At 43.2% G+C, this 15,001-nt stretch overlaps 1 protein-coding gene across 4 annotated transcripts in view; it reads right to left on the bottom strand.

Moving 5' to 3' along the window:
- Positions 1 to 15,001, bottom strand: part of ASH2L (ASH2 like, histone lysine methyltransferase complex subunit) — a 39,585-nt gene that overhangs the window by 5,100 nt on the left and 19,484 nt on the right. For all 4 annotated transcript variants that reach the window (XM_037983599.2, XM_007962183.3, XM_037983602.2 and 1 more), the window contains 5 exons: positions 9,464 to 9,631; positions 8,977 to 9,170; positions 3,673 to 3,765; positions 2,024 to 2,122; positions 32 to 91 (listed from right to left, as the gene is read on the bottom strand). In XM_037983599.2, the coding sequence (XP_037839527.1) occupies positions 32 to 91; positions 2,024 to 2,122; positions 3,673 to 3,765; positions 8,977 to 9,170; positions 9,464 to 9,631 (614 nt within the window). The remainder of the gene's footprint in view (positions 1 to 31; positions 92 to 2,023; positions 2,123 to 3,672; positions 3,766 to 8,976; positions 9,171 to 9,463; positions 9,632 to 15,001) is intronic.

Genomic DNA, 15,001 nt, shown 5'->3' with positions numbered 1-15,001 from the left:
GATGCATGCAGGCATTTGTAATGTTACTCACAGGGCGGTAAGTGAGATCCTTCGGAGGATACTTGAAGCATGGTCCAAAGTTAATGGAAACCTGGAGCGAATTCAATTCAAGCAGACATGGAAAAAATGGACAAAAAATATTGGAAAAGTTAATTTGACACAGGAAATTTTCACTTTAAACGTGGCTACAATACTCGGGGGATAAATGGAACAAATGAGATATACATTAAATATTACTAAAAGTGGTCAACATCCTGATGTCCATTAAGAATTAGGTAACTAAAAGAGATCAGGGTTGATTTTTGTTGTCAAAGAAAATAAAAATTCAGGATCCCAATTTGCTCTGTCAAAAGGAAAAAATTAAGCTGAAAGCTGAGTCATGCAAGGAACTGCCTTTCCTTTTGTTGCTAAGCAGACACCTACAGATAAAAGCTTAAATATCCCCATAGGCAGTTACTTTATGTTCACCTTATCTTATGTGAAGTACCGATTTACTGGGCATGAGATGAATACATAATTGACTTTCCCCTATCTGCTCCTTTTCTCTTGCAACATGTGGATGACGATACCCTCCCACTTTCCCCTCCAGCCCGCATCTCCCCTTTATTTTACTTTTTATTTTTTTGAGACAGGCTCTGACTCTATTGTCCAGGCTGCAGCGCCAACAATGTGATCATGGTTCACTGCACCCTTGACCTCCTGGGCTCAGCAGATCCTTCCACCTCAGCCTCCCAAGTAGCTGGGACTGCAGGCATGTACCACCAGGCCTGGCTAATTCTTTGTATTTTTTGTAGACAGGGGTTTTTGCTATGTTGCCCAGGCTGGTCTCAAGGTCCTGGGTTCAACTGATTCTTATATTGGCCTCCCAAAGCATTGGGATTACCACCATGAGCCACTCCGGCCAGCCCTTTTTCTTTTTTAAATTTTTAAGTCATCAAATTCATCCTTGGAGAAAGGCACAGACCACAGACTGTTTCTGTGATTCTGTGTTTTTTTCTTACGGGCAGGTCCTTAACTTTGGCAAAATAAACTTCTAAATTGATTGAGATCTGTCTCAAGACAGTTTTTGGTTTACACTGTTTACAATCTAAAGATTTCCTTTTTTTTACCTGCTTCAATGGTGCCTACTGACAGACTGAAAATACATGGAAATCTTCATGCATTAACTTTTCTTTTTCTTTCTTTTTTGAGATGGAGTCTTGCTCTGTCACCAGGCTGGAGTGCAGTGGCATGATCTTGGCTCACTGCAACCTCTGCCTCCCGGGTTCAAGCGATTCTCCTGCCTCAGACTCCTGAGTAGCTGGAATTACAGGCATGTGCCACTAAGCCCAGCTAATTTTTGTATCTTCAGTAGAGATGGGGTTTCGCCATGTTGGCCAGGCTGGTCTCGAACCCGACTTCAAGTGATCCGCCCACCTTGGCCTTCCAAAGTGCTGGGATTACAAGCGTGAGCCAGTGCACCCGGCTCCAACTTTTCTATATATCTACATCTGTGTCTACCTACCTACATATTTTTAAGACCAACAGACCCTAATGATAGTACCCTTCTTCATGTTGGATCATATTTAAAAACAAAAACAAAAACCTGCCAGATATAGTAGCTCATGCCTATCTGTAATCCCAGCACTTTGGGAGGCTGAGCTGGGAGAACTGCTTGAGCCCATGACTTTGAGACCAGCCAGGGCAATGTAGTGAGATCCTGTCTCTACAAAAACAAAAACCAAAAAATGAGCACACCCCAGCTACTCTGTGTATGTGCATTTTTATCCTTCCTACCGAAGAGTAACACCACACCACGCACTCAAGGGAAAAGTATAGCACATATTAATTGCAGGACCTTTTTCTATCCAGCAAATACTCCCTAAGATGCCCAAGCTGTTTTTGGACTAAACAGTAATGGTAGCAACACACGTGCAACTCTAAGGCTGCTTGGATTTCTTTCCAGCACTCAGTAACTTTGTCATCGCAACCCATTCATCTGCTTCCCTCAAGTTTTGCCCACGGGATGGAAACATGTACGTACCGTGCAGCTCTTGTACAGTGAGATGGCTGGAAAGTAAACTCCCTCAAAAATATCTTTGTAAGCCACACCTTGATTGACACCATTTTTATAAAATATTATCTGGAACAAAAACCATGATTTTACTTCAGAATTGTAAAGAACAAACAAAAAAAGAACTCTCTAGGAAAATACGTCAGAAGTGCTGCTGCCAGACTGCTAATCACACACCTAAGAACAGTACATAACTTGTGTAATAACAACAGTATCTTCAATTTTTATAATACTTTTGATTTTTCAAGCATGTTAATCTGCACTATTCAGGCTTCTTTTTTTCTTTTTTGAGACAGGATCTCACTCTGTCACCCAGGCTGAAGTACAGTGGTGTGATCTTGGCTCACTGCAGCCTCAACCTCCTTGGCTCAAGTGATCCTCCCACATCAGCCTTCCAAGTAGCTGGGACTACAGGCATACACCACCATATCCAGCTAATTAAAAACATTTTTTTATAGAGACAGGATCTCACTATATTGCCCAGGCTGGTCTCAAACTCCTGGGCTTTGTTTTCTGAATTCCTGTGCTACATATACCAAACAGTTCTATATTTTATTATTCATTGCATTGTATTTATAAAAGTAAGCTGGGAGGCCGAGGAGAGAGGATTACTTGAGGGCAGGAGTTCAAGACTAGCCTGGGCAACATAGTGAGACCTCATCTCTACAATCTTTTTTTTTTTTTAAAGCAAGCTGGCCTTCCATGGACTCCTTGGGACTACACCTGTTTAAGAGTGCTTATTTATCAATCCCTTTCCCTTGTGTCAGTTCTCACTTCTGTTTTTTCACTTTGAAGTTCTCTAAGACTCTTACGTCACATCTCTGGATTCTCATGTTCTTCCCTTTCTCTCCCAGAATTAGACTGAATATTCTCTCTTGACCACTTCAGTTCTTCAGAAAAGGCTGCCTTCTCTTCTTAGCAAGAGGGGGCTTTCTGGTTATTGCATCTTTAGATCTAATAATTTTTTCTCTTTAGTATTTCTTTCCTAAAAACAGCTGAAACTCTACTTTATTTCACCTACATCTCCTTGTATTAGTGTCCTGGGTGGCTTTACAGCATTAGCATTTTTACAAAAAAAAAGTTTCCAGCTTAACTTTCTTCCTCTCCACCCAACTTCCCTTTTTATTTTTGGCCCTTGTGCTTGGCCCAGATGTGCCAGCCTTTCTCTGACTGTGCTATGACCTTGGGCAGACATGTTTCCAGCAACTCCGGAAGTGGAGGCAGAGAAAGTTCTGAAGGACACTGAGTGAGACGTTACAGCTCCTAGTGCCCCTGGACCACACCACAAGGTCTACTCTCCCACTCCAGGTTCCCTCCCTTTGGACTTGATAACCTCCTCTGATAAAGAATAAAGACACTGGATTTGCTTCCTCAGTCTCTTACAGATTTCTCTACAGAATGATCCTGAAAGAACAGGATCATGCCTCTAACAGCAGCAGCATGGTACTACATAAAGAGCAAAACACAATAAGCAGAGGGCGAGCTTGCCATTGGCTAGTGGGGCTACCAGATGCCCCTTTGTTCCCCTTTGGGCCTTGTGTTCCTCACTTTTATAATGAAGGAATGGGTCCTAACCCTCAAGGCCTTATGATTCTAATTTTCTTATGGCCATGACTCACCTCACTATGGGGAGTCTGTTTCAGGCTCTTCTCTGCTTTATCCACAAAATCTTTTTCCTCAAAATACAAATAACTCTTGAATTTTATCAAAGCCTTGAAAACGAAGAAAGAAAAAAAAGCACAATAAAGCATCGGCTCCATCATCATGAAAAAAATGCATCTGCACACAAAGTGTTAACACCTTGAGCTCTACAACAGATATTAAAAATCTTTGCAGTTGAGTTTTGCTACATTTTGAATTATTACACACTTCTTTAAAAATACCAGATGGCACATGTTTATTAAAACATTTTCAAAAGGCCTTTAGTAAGAAATGTGAAAAAATACTTAATAATATAAATACATACACACCACAATAAAAATACCCATAAAAGTGGCTAAATTCACACATCTTTTCCAATAATCTCACTGAAAGAAATGACAAGTTTCTTGAGTCTACAATCTCGTACTCTTTTTTTTTTTTTTGAGATGGAGTTTCGCTCTTGTTGCCCAGGCTGGAGTGCAATGGTGCGATCTCTTCTCACTGCAACCTCCGTCTCCCGGGTTCAAGTGATTCTCCTGCCTCAGGCTCCCGAGTAGCTGGGATTACAGGTGCGCACCACTACACCAGGCTAATTTTTTGTATCTTTATTAGAGATGGAGTTTCACTATGTTGGCCAGGCTGGTCTCAAACTCCTGACCTCAGGTGATCCACTCGCCTTGGTCTCCCAAAGTGCTGGGATTACAGGCGTGAGCCACCGAGCCCGGCCTATTCTTTTTTTATTTTTTTGAGACAGTCTCACTCTGTCACCCAGGCTGGAGTGCAGTGGTGTGATCTTGGCTCACTGCAACCTCGGCCTCCCAGGTTCAAGCAATTCTCCTGTCTCAGCCTCCCACGCAGCTAGGACTACAGGCATGCGCCACCACACCCGGCTACTTTTTGTATTTTTAGTAAAGACAGGGTTTCGCCATGTTGGCCAGGCTGGTCTCGAACTCCTGACCTCTGGTGATCCACCTGCCTCAGCTTCCCAAAGTGCCGGGATTACAGGCATGAGCCTCCGCACCCAGACTACAATCCCTTATTGTATGAAAATATTTTGAAGGTGGCCGGGCACGGTGGCTCAAGCCTGTAATCCCAGCACTTTGGGAGGCCGAGACGGGCGGATCACGAGGTCAGGAGATCGAGACCATCCTGGCTAACACGGTGAAACCCCATCTCTACTAAAAATACAAAAAAATTAGCCGGGGGTGGTGGCAGGCGCCTGTAGTCCCAGCTACTTAGGAGGCTGAGGCAGGAGAATGGCATGAACCCAGGAGGCAGAGCTTGCAGTGAGCTGAGATCCGGCCACTGCACTCCAGCCTGGGTGACAGAGCGAGACTCCATCTCAAAAAAAAAAAAAAAAAAAAAGAAAATATTTTGAAGGTCACCTTCTTCCACGTCCTAGTTTCCCATCTGTTCCCACAGGTGGTCTCTGGGTCGCCTCTTTCTTACTGGTTCTTAAGAGTCTATTTATTCACTTCCAGAGAAATATATGACATTAATTTTAAAAATTTCAATTTCTTAACGTATATATGTATTAAACATGGTTAGAAAAAAAGAATTCCCAAGATATACAAGCATATAAAATGAGAGTCTCTCTCTCTCTTACTATGTCCCTTATCCTCAGTTTCCCCTGCAAAAAGTAATCACTGTTCCAGTGTCCTTGTATCCTTCCAGAGAATCCAGGCATATATTGTCTTCAAAATTAAAAAACACACGTGGCCAAGCGCAGTGGTTCGCGCTTGTAATCCCAGCATTTTGGGAGGCTGAGGCAGGCAGATCACATGAGGCCAGGAATTCGAGACCAGCCTGGCCAACATGGCGCAACCCCGTCTCTACTAAAAATATAAAAATTAGCTGGGCGTGGTGGTGCACGCCTGTAATCCCAGCTACTTAGGAGGCTGAAGCAGGAGAACTGCTTGAACCTGGGAGGCGGAGGCTGCAGTGTGCCGAGATTGCATACCACTGCATTCCAGCCTGGGTGACAGAACGAGACCCTCTCAAAATAAAACACCAGATAAACATACGAAAGAAAAAAAAAGAAAGAAAGAAAAAAAAAAAAGGCCCAAAAAGCCATACAAATAGTAACATATCATAGGTTTTGTCTTGCATCTGAGTTTTTAACTTGGCAACTACATTAGAGACCATTTTATAATCAGTATATATGTGGATTTTGAATAGATCCATAGTAGCCTGTCATGTGGACATGTCACTAAACATTTATTTATTTATTTATTTATTTATTTTTGAGACAGTCTTGTTCTCTGTCACCCAGGCTGGAGTTCTCTGGCACGATCTTGGCTCACTGCAACCTCTGTCCTCTAGGCTCAAGTAGACTTAAGATTCTCATGCCTCAACCTCTTTTTTTTTTTTTTTTTTTTTTTTTTGAGACGGAGTCTTGCTCTGTCGCCCAGGCTGGAGTGCAGTGGCGCAATCTCCACTCACTGCAAGCTCCGCCTCCCAGGTTCAGGCCATTCTCCTGCCTCAGCCTCCCGTGTGGCTGGGACTACAGACGCCCGCCACCGCGCCCGGCTAATTTTTTTTGTATTTTTAGTAGAGACAGGGTTTCACCGTGTTAGCCAGGATGGTCTCGATCTCCTGACCTCGTGATCCGCCCATCTCGGCCTCCCAAAGTGCTGGGATTACAGGCGTGAGCCACCGCGCCCGGCCTCAACCTCTTGAGTAGCTGAGATTACAGGTGTGTGCCATCACACCCAACTAATTTTTGCATTTTTTGTAGAGACAGGGTTTCACCATGTTGCCCAGGCTGGCCTCGAGCTCCTGGCCTCAAGTGATTTGCCTGCCTTGGCCTCCCAAGCATGGAGCCACAGCGCCTGGTCAAAAAATTTGCTTTTTTCCAATTAAAAAACAAAAATTTTTTTTTGTAATGTAAATGAATCATTGAAAAAACTCTTACAGAATCCTTTAAGTGCAGACCTCTGTGTTCTGTAAAACCAGGCATTAGTGTGGTATTTATTTGAAGAGTTCCAGAAGGCAGGATGGTACAATAAGAGTCAGTAGTGTGATATAATCAATAAAAATGAGACTGTAGGCTGCTTATTATTAGAATAAACTCAGAGTACTTTCACTATCAAATTTAAAGAGTTACTCTAAAGCTATGATAACCAAGACACTGTGATATGGGCATAAAAGACAAGAAATAGATCACTGAAATACAGAGCTCTAAAGTAAACCTTTCCTTAACACAAACATCTGATTTTCAATAAAGGCATCAAAGAAATCCAGTGGAGAAAGGAAAGAGTTAACATATGGTGCTGGAATAATTGTGTAGTCATATAGAAAAAAAATTAATTTCCATACTATATGTAAAAATTAATGTGGCCAGGCACAGTGGCTCATGCCTATAATCCCAGCACTTTGGGAGGCCGAGGCAGGTGGATTATCTGAGGTTAGGAGTTCAAGACCAGCCTGACCAACATGGTGAAACCCTGTCTCCACTAAAAATACAAAAATTAGCTGGGTGTGGTGGCGGGTGCCTGTAATCCCAGCTAATCAGGAGGCTAAGGCTGGAGAATTGCTTGAACCTGTGAGGCGGACGGAGGTTGCAGTGAGCCAACACCACGCCATTGCACTCCAGCCTGGGCAACAAAGCGAGACTTCATCTACAGAAAAAAAAAAAAAAATTAATCCAGGGTAAATTAGAGACCTATGTGTAAAAGCTAAAACCATAATATTTTCAAAGGAAAACATGGGAGAATATCTTCATGACCGGGAGTTGCCAAAGATTTTGTTTTAATTCATGGAAAGAGATAACTATAAAATAAAAATTTGATAAATTAGACTTCATAAAAATTAAAACTTTGGTTCCTCAGAAGACACTATTAAGTGCAGTGACTCATGCCTCTAATCCTAGCATTTTGGAAGGCTGAGGCAGGCTGATTGCTTGAGCCCAGTAGTTCAAGACCAGCCTGGGCAACATGGAAAAAAAACCCCAAAAAAACCCCGTTTCTACCAAAAAAATTTAAACTTAAAAAAAAAAATGAACAGACAAGTCTCAGAATAGCAATATTAACAGGCAAAATATTTGAAGAGAAACTTCACAAAAAAACAGATGAGTGGCTGAAAAGCACATGAAAAATGTCCAGTATGTCATTAAAGAAATGCTAATTTAACTCACAATGAGATATTACTATACACCCATCAAAATGGCTACAATTAAGTTGACAATCATAAATGTCAGCAACTAAAAGTCTCATACATGGTGGGAAAAGAGTTTGGCAATTTCTTATAAAGCTGAATATGTAACTATCCAATGATCCAAAATGACGTGTACAAGAATATTCATAGCATCTTGTTCATAGTAGCCCCAAACCTGAGACGGCCCAAGTGTCTGTCAGTAGGAAAACGCATAAACACACTGGGGCACATTCATGCAATGCAGTACTATCCTGCACTGAAAAGGGTGTGCAGATATACGGAGCAACATGGACGACTCTCAAAAGCCAGATGTAAAAGACCACAGACTGCATGAGCCCATTTAAGTTCAAGAAGAGGTAATAATTAAAGTATAGTGGGAAAGAAAGCTAAAACAGTGGTTGCCTCTATGTGGGGGTGGGGACTAACTGGGAAAAGGCATGAGGAAACTTCCTGAGGTGATGGTAAGTGTCTACATCTCTTTTTTTGGGGGAGTGCAATGGTGTGATCACAGCTCACTGTAACTTTGAACTCCTGGGCTAAATTATCTTCCCATCTCAGCTTTTCAAGTAGTTGGGACTATATAGGCACCCATTGCCATGCCCTACTAATTTTTTAGTCTTTTGTAGAGAGGGGATCTTGTGATGTTACCCAGGCTGGTCTTGAACTTGTGGGCTCAAGCAATCCTCCCAGCTTGGCCTCCCAAATTGTTGGGATTATAGGCATGAACCATCATGCCTGGTGGATCCTACATTTCAACAGGAGTTTAGGTCAAACTCAACGCTCAGTGAATATACACTTAAAATTTGTATACTTCATTTTACATAAATTTTGTATCAAAAGAATGAATTAAACAGGTTGAACTCTAGTTTATGTATCCTGAAGTACTTAGTGAAGTGTCCTGATGTCTATTTTCTCTGCAGTGCACTAAAAAAAGACAAATGATAGATGGGTAGAAGAATGAATGGATGACTATTTGTGTACTGATTGTTATTCTGAAAATGTCATAACAGGTTAGGAAAAAACGTGAGCCGTGGGTCAGCTCCTAAGAGATCACGCAAGCCGCAGAGATAAGCACTGGCTGCCACAGATCTTCAAAGCCAGAATCTGCCGGGGGAGGACAAACTCACCTTATCTTTGTATGTATCTGGCAATGACTTGGCCGTCTCTGTGTCTTCAGGAAGATTAATATAAAATCCCAGGATGTCTCCCTGTCCATAGCCAGAAGAGTAGTGTTTGCCAATGGACTGGTGGAACTTGGTTCCCTTTTTGCTCCGCCAAGAATAGCTAAATTTATCATAACCTAAAGGAGCTTGAAGGTTACCTGTCCCAATAAAAAGATACACAGGAAGTCAGAAGATTGCAAGTCAAATCTGGTTTGCTGATGGAAAAAGATCCTATTCATGTTTTTTGGTTAATTTTGTAAAATTGCTTACAAACTTTCTCACAAGCAAAGAGTTACAAAAATATCCCAGGAATTGCAAACCAGCTCAACTCTCAGGAACTGAATTCTATGCCCACAATCTGGTAAACCCAACAGCCTTGAAGCCTTAGCCCTTGGCCAGATGGTCTATCCTCTCTATCTGCTGTGATATCCATATTAAGGCCCCAGCTTACCTAGGGGCTGGGACCAACCCAGTCTGGCAGCGGTATCTGGTGGCATCTCATCCACGGTGATTTCAAAGTACCAGGCACCTTTCCGAACTCCATGAGAGGCCCTCACCATAGAGTAACCTTTCTCTCCAACCACAGTCAGCCGGTCATCTGAGATCTTTAACTGGGGAGCTGTGGTGAGAGATTAAAACAAGGCCTGCAACTTATTTGAGTTTTTGGGGACAATTGCTACAAAAACATTAGTCCAATAAAACAAAATTTAAAAATCACAAATATCAGGTCAGGTGTTTGAGGAGTTTAAAAATCTCAACATAAGATACTGGCAAAGAATGAGAAAGCAACAAAAAAGAGAAAGTTGTTAGGTTACCTAGTTTTTATTCCATGCGATTATCCTTCCTTTTCGAGATAGAGTCTCGCTCTGTCGCCCAGGCTGGAGGGCAGTGGTGCGATCTCGGCTCACAAACTTCACCCCCTGGGTTCAAGCAATTTTCCTGCCTCAGTCTCCTGAGTAGCTGGGATTACAGGCGCATGCCACCACGCCCGGCTCGTTTTTGTATTTTTAGTAGAGACGGGGTTTCACCATGTTGGTCAGGCTGGTCTTGAACTCCTGACCTCGTGATCTGCCCACCTTGGCCTCCCAAAGTGTTGGAATTATAGGCGTGAGCCACTGCACCTGGTTTTTTTTTTTTTTTTTTTTTTGAGACAGAGTCTCATTCTGTAGCCCAGGCTGGAGTACAGTGGCACGATCTTGGCTCACTGCAACCTCTGCCTCCCAGGTTCAAGCAATCCTTCTGCCTCAGCCTACTGAGTAGCTGGGATTACAGGCACCTGCCACCACGCCCGGCTAATGTTCACATTTTTAGTAGAGACGGGGTTTCACCATATTGGTCAGGCTGCTCTTGAATTCCTGACCTCAGGTGATCCACCCGCATTGACCTGGAATAACAGGTCAAAGTGCTGGAATAACAGGCTGAATCACTGTGCCTGGCCTACATTTGATTATCTTTAAGACATCTGATTGATATTAATTATACTGCATATTCCCTAAAATATAAAAACCAATGGTGATGAGTTTGGAACTTAATTTGAATAAATTTTTGTTTAAAAGATTTTTTTTTTTTTGAGACAGAGTATCGCTCTATTACCTGGGCTGGAGTGCAGTGGTGTGATCTCGTCTCACTGCAACCTCTGCCTCCCGGGCTCAAGCAATCCTCCCACCTCAGCCTCCCAAGTAGCTGGGACTACAGGCACATGCCACCATGCCCAGCTAATTTCTATATTTCATTTTTTTTTGTAGAGATGGTGTTTTGCCATGCTGCCCAGGCTGGTCTTGAACTCCTGGGCTTGAAATCTGCCCGCCTTGGCCTTCCAAAGTGTTGGAATTATAGGCGTGAGCCACCACACCCATCTTTTTTTTTTTTTTTTTTTTAGAGCCAGGGTCTTGCTCTCTTACTCAGTCTGGAGTGTAGTGGCACAACCACAGCTCACCACAGCCTTGAACTCGTGACCTCAGGTGATCTTCTTGTGTTGGCCCCCCAAGTAACAGGATTATAGGTATGAGCCATTGTGCCTAGCCTCTTAACTAGTTTTTTTTTTTTTCCCTTGAGATAAGGTCTCATGCTGTTGCTCAGGCTAGAATGCAGTGGCGTCATCTTGACTCACTACAGCCTTGAATTCCTGGGCTCAAACAATCCTCCCGCCTCAGCCCCCAAGTAGCTGATACTACAAGTGCTACTACACTCAGCTAATTTTTTGTAGAGACAGGGTTTGGCCACGATGCCCAGGCTGGTCTCAAACTCCTGGACTCAAGCAATCTGCTCTCCTTGGCCTCTCAAAGTTCTGGGATTACAAGCATGAGCCACTGCACCTAACCTTAACTGTTTTAAAACAATTTCAGACTTTCAAAAAATAGTAGAGTCCTAGTGTGTGCTTCACTCAGTTTTTCCAAATGTTCACATCATGTATAATCATAACATAATCATCAAAACCAGAAAATTAACAACACTATTAAATAATCCATAGATCTTCTTAAAATTAAGCCAATTATCCAAGTAATAACCCCTTTTCTGGCCCAGGTTCTAATCCTAGATTCTATATTTCATTTAGTTGTCATGTCTCCTTAGTCTCTTCCAATCTCAAACAGTTCCTCAACCTTTCATAAGCTTGACACTTTGAAGAATATTGGTCATTTCAGTTTGCAGAATGTCCCTCAGTTACATTTGTCTGGTGTTTTCTGTTTTCTCTCTCTCTCTCTTTTTGTTTTGGAGATGGAGTCTCTCGCTCTGTCATCCAGGCTGGAGTGTGATGGTGCAATCTCGGCTCACTGCAACCTCTGGCTCCTGCGTTCAAGCGATTCTCCCGCCTCAGCCTCCCGAGTGGCTGGGATTACAGTTGCCTGCCATAATGCCTGGCTAATTTTTGTATTTTTGTAGGGATGGGGTTTCACTATGTTGACCAGGCTGGTATCAAACTCCTGAACTCAGGTTTTCCACCCACTTCAGCCTCCCAAAGTACTGGGATTATAGGCGTGAGTCACTGTGCCTGACCTGGTGTTTCCTCATTTTAAGGTCAAGGTGTCAAGGTTATTGTTACTTTTACTCAGAACTCCAATGAGGTAATGTTGTGCCCCTCAGTGTATCATATATGCTATCAAAATAGTGATGTTCACTCTGGTCACTTGATCAAGATGATGCCTGCCAGGTTTCTCCACTGCGAAATGACAATTTTCCTTTTGTAACTAATATCTCAGGAGATGAACAGGTATTTAAGACAATCAAGGAAATCTGATTATGAACTGAATTTGAATAGCAAGGAATTATTTCGGTTATAAAAGAAAATATCTGCATTTTTTTTTCTTTTTTGAGATGGAGTTTCATTCTTGTCACCCAGGTTGGAGTGCAATGGCACAATCTCGGCTCACTGCAACCTCCACCGCCTCCCAGGTTCAAGAGATTTTCCTGCCTTAGCCTCCCGAGTAGCTGGGATTATAGGCATGCGCCACCGCACCCGCTAATTTTGTATTTTCAGTAGAGACAGGGTTTCTCCATGTTGGTCAGGCTGGTCTTGAACTCTCAACCTCAGGTGATCTGCCTGCGTCAACCTCCCAAAGTGCTGGGATTACAGGCGTGAGCCACTGCGCCCGGCCCCAATAGCCGCATTTTTTTAAGAGATGCATAGTTTTTAGCATATATAGGGTGATATGTGTTTTTTTAATTCAGAAAAAGAAGAAATAAACAGATAAAGCAAACATGGCAAAATCTAGAACTGTTAAAATCTGGGTGAAAAGTGTATAAGGTATCGCTATAACTTGGGTATTTGACCCTCCTAAGTGCAGGTTGAAATTTGATCCCAATATTGGAGGTGGGGTCTGAAGGGAGGTGTTTGGGTCATGAGGGCAGACCCCTCAAGAGCAGATTAATGAGGAGTGTGAGGGTGTGAGTGAGTTTTCACTCTATTAGTTTCTGAGGAGCTGGTTGTTAAAAAGAGCCTGGCACCTCCCTCCCTGTCTTGCTTCCTCTGCCATCTAATGCCTGCTCCGCTTTGCCTTCTGCCATGAGTAGACATGCCTGGGATCCTCACCAGAAGCAGACGCTGGTGCCATGCTTCTTTCAGCCCAATAAACCTGTTTTCTTTACAAATTACCCAGCCTCAGGTTCTCCTTTGTAGCAACACAAAGGGACTAAGACAGGTATTCACTGTAATTCATCTCTCTACCTCTGTATATGGTTTGAATCTTACTTTATTACCAGGCCATTATGTGAGATAAGGGGGGAATATAAATAATCAGGGGAGAACCCCATGACTTCCACAGAAAGAAAAAATGGCAAAAGGTGGGAGAGATTTTCGAGGCTTTGTAGGCTGATTTTATCAGGGAAGGTTGAGGCTGCAGTGAGCCATGATTGCACCACTGCACTCCAGCCTGGGTGGCAGAGACCCCATCTCGAAAACAAACAAACAATGAGGCCAGATGCAATGGCTCATGCCTGTAATCCCAGCACTTTGGAAGGCCAAGGAAGGAGGATCACGTGAGGTCAGGAGTTCAAGACCATCTTGCGCCAACACAGTGAAGGAGACTTTGCCCCTAAAAAAATAATTAAAATTTAACTGGGTGCAGTGATGTGTGCTTGTAGTCCCAGTTACTTGGAAGGCTAAGATGGGAAGACTGCTTGAGCCGGGAGGTCGAAGCTGCAGTGAGCTGAGATCGCACCACTGCACTGCAGCCTGGATGACAGAGCAAGAACCTTTCTCAAAATAAAATAAAATAAAATAAAAATAAAAATAAAAATAAACAATTGCATGGAGCAAAGACTATAGCACGCTGCTATTCATGTATAAAAAAGGAGACAAGGCTGGGCGCAGTGGCTCACATGTGTTATCCCAGCACTTTGGGAGGCTGAGATGGGTGATCACCTGAGTTTGAGACCAGCCTGGCCAACATGGCGAAACCCCATCTCTACTAGAAATACAAAAATAACCGGGGGTGGTGGCACACACCTGTAGTCCCAGCTATTTGGGAGGCTTCAGCATGAGAATTGCTTGAGCCAAGGAGGTGAAGGCTGCAGTGAGCCGAGATCACGCCACTATCTTTCAGCCTCAGAAAACAAATCAAACCAAAAAAACCCAAAAACAAATTTAAAAAAAGGAGATAAAAGAATATATACATGTACTGTATCTACTCATTTGGGAAGAAATACAGGAAGGATAAACTAGAAACTAGAGTGTGGGTGGGAAGATGGTGGAAAAAAGAGAATGAGAAGGGCATTTTAGGGGTGATGAGGGAGTGACATTTTGTAAACCATTCTGTACAACTCTGACTCCCAGAACCATAGTGTTTCACACATCCTCACTCCAAACATACATACACAGAAACAATCAACATGTGGGAGAATCCAAAATGGCATCAAACACTAGTAAATTAACTAACTTAACTGGACATGACCACACTAAAGGAAGTGGGGAAGAAAAGAACTAATCTAAGTTACCAGTATCTTGGACCAAGTAATGGCAAGGCTAAAGAAAAAAAGAGCTATACATAAATGCTATAATCTACTCAGCAAATGTTTCTTCCAGGGGTTAGAAATTCTGAAACTGGGCCGGGCGCGGTGGCTCAAGCCTGTAATCCCAGCACTTTGGGAGGCCGAGACGGGCGGATCACGAGGTCAGGAGATCGAGACCATCCTGGCTAACACGGTGAAACCCCGTCTCTACTAAAAAAATACAAAAAACTAGCCAGGCGAGGTGGCGGGCGCCTGTAGTCCCAGCTACTCGGGAGGCTGAGGCAGGAGAATGGCATGAACCCGGGAGGCGGAGCTTGCAGTGAGCTGAGATCCAGCCACTGCACTCCAGCCCGGGCGACAGAGCCAGACTCCGTCTCAAAAAAAAAAAAAAAAAAAAAAGAAATTCTGAAACTGGCCGGGTGCGGTGGCTCACGCCTGTAATCCCAGCACTCTGGGAGGCTGAGGCGGGCAGATCACGAGGTCTGGAGTTCAAGACCAGCCTGGCTAACATGGTGAAACCCCGTCTCTACTAAAGATACAAAAA

Source organism: Chlorocebus sabaeus, chromosome 8 (assembly GCF_047675955.1).
Source record: "Chlorocebus sabaeus isolate Y175 chromosome 8, mChlSab1.0.hap1, whole genome shotgun sequence".
Lineage (NCBI taxonomy): Eukaryota > Metazoa > Chordata > Mammalia > Primates > Cercopithecidae > Chlorocebus > Chlorocebus sabaeus.
This window is presented reverse-complemented; position numbering and strand designations above follow the sequence as displayed.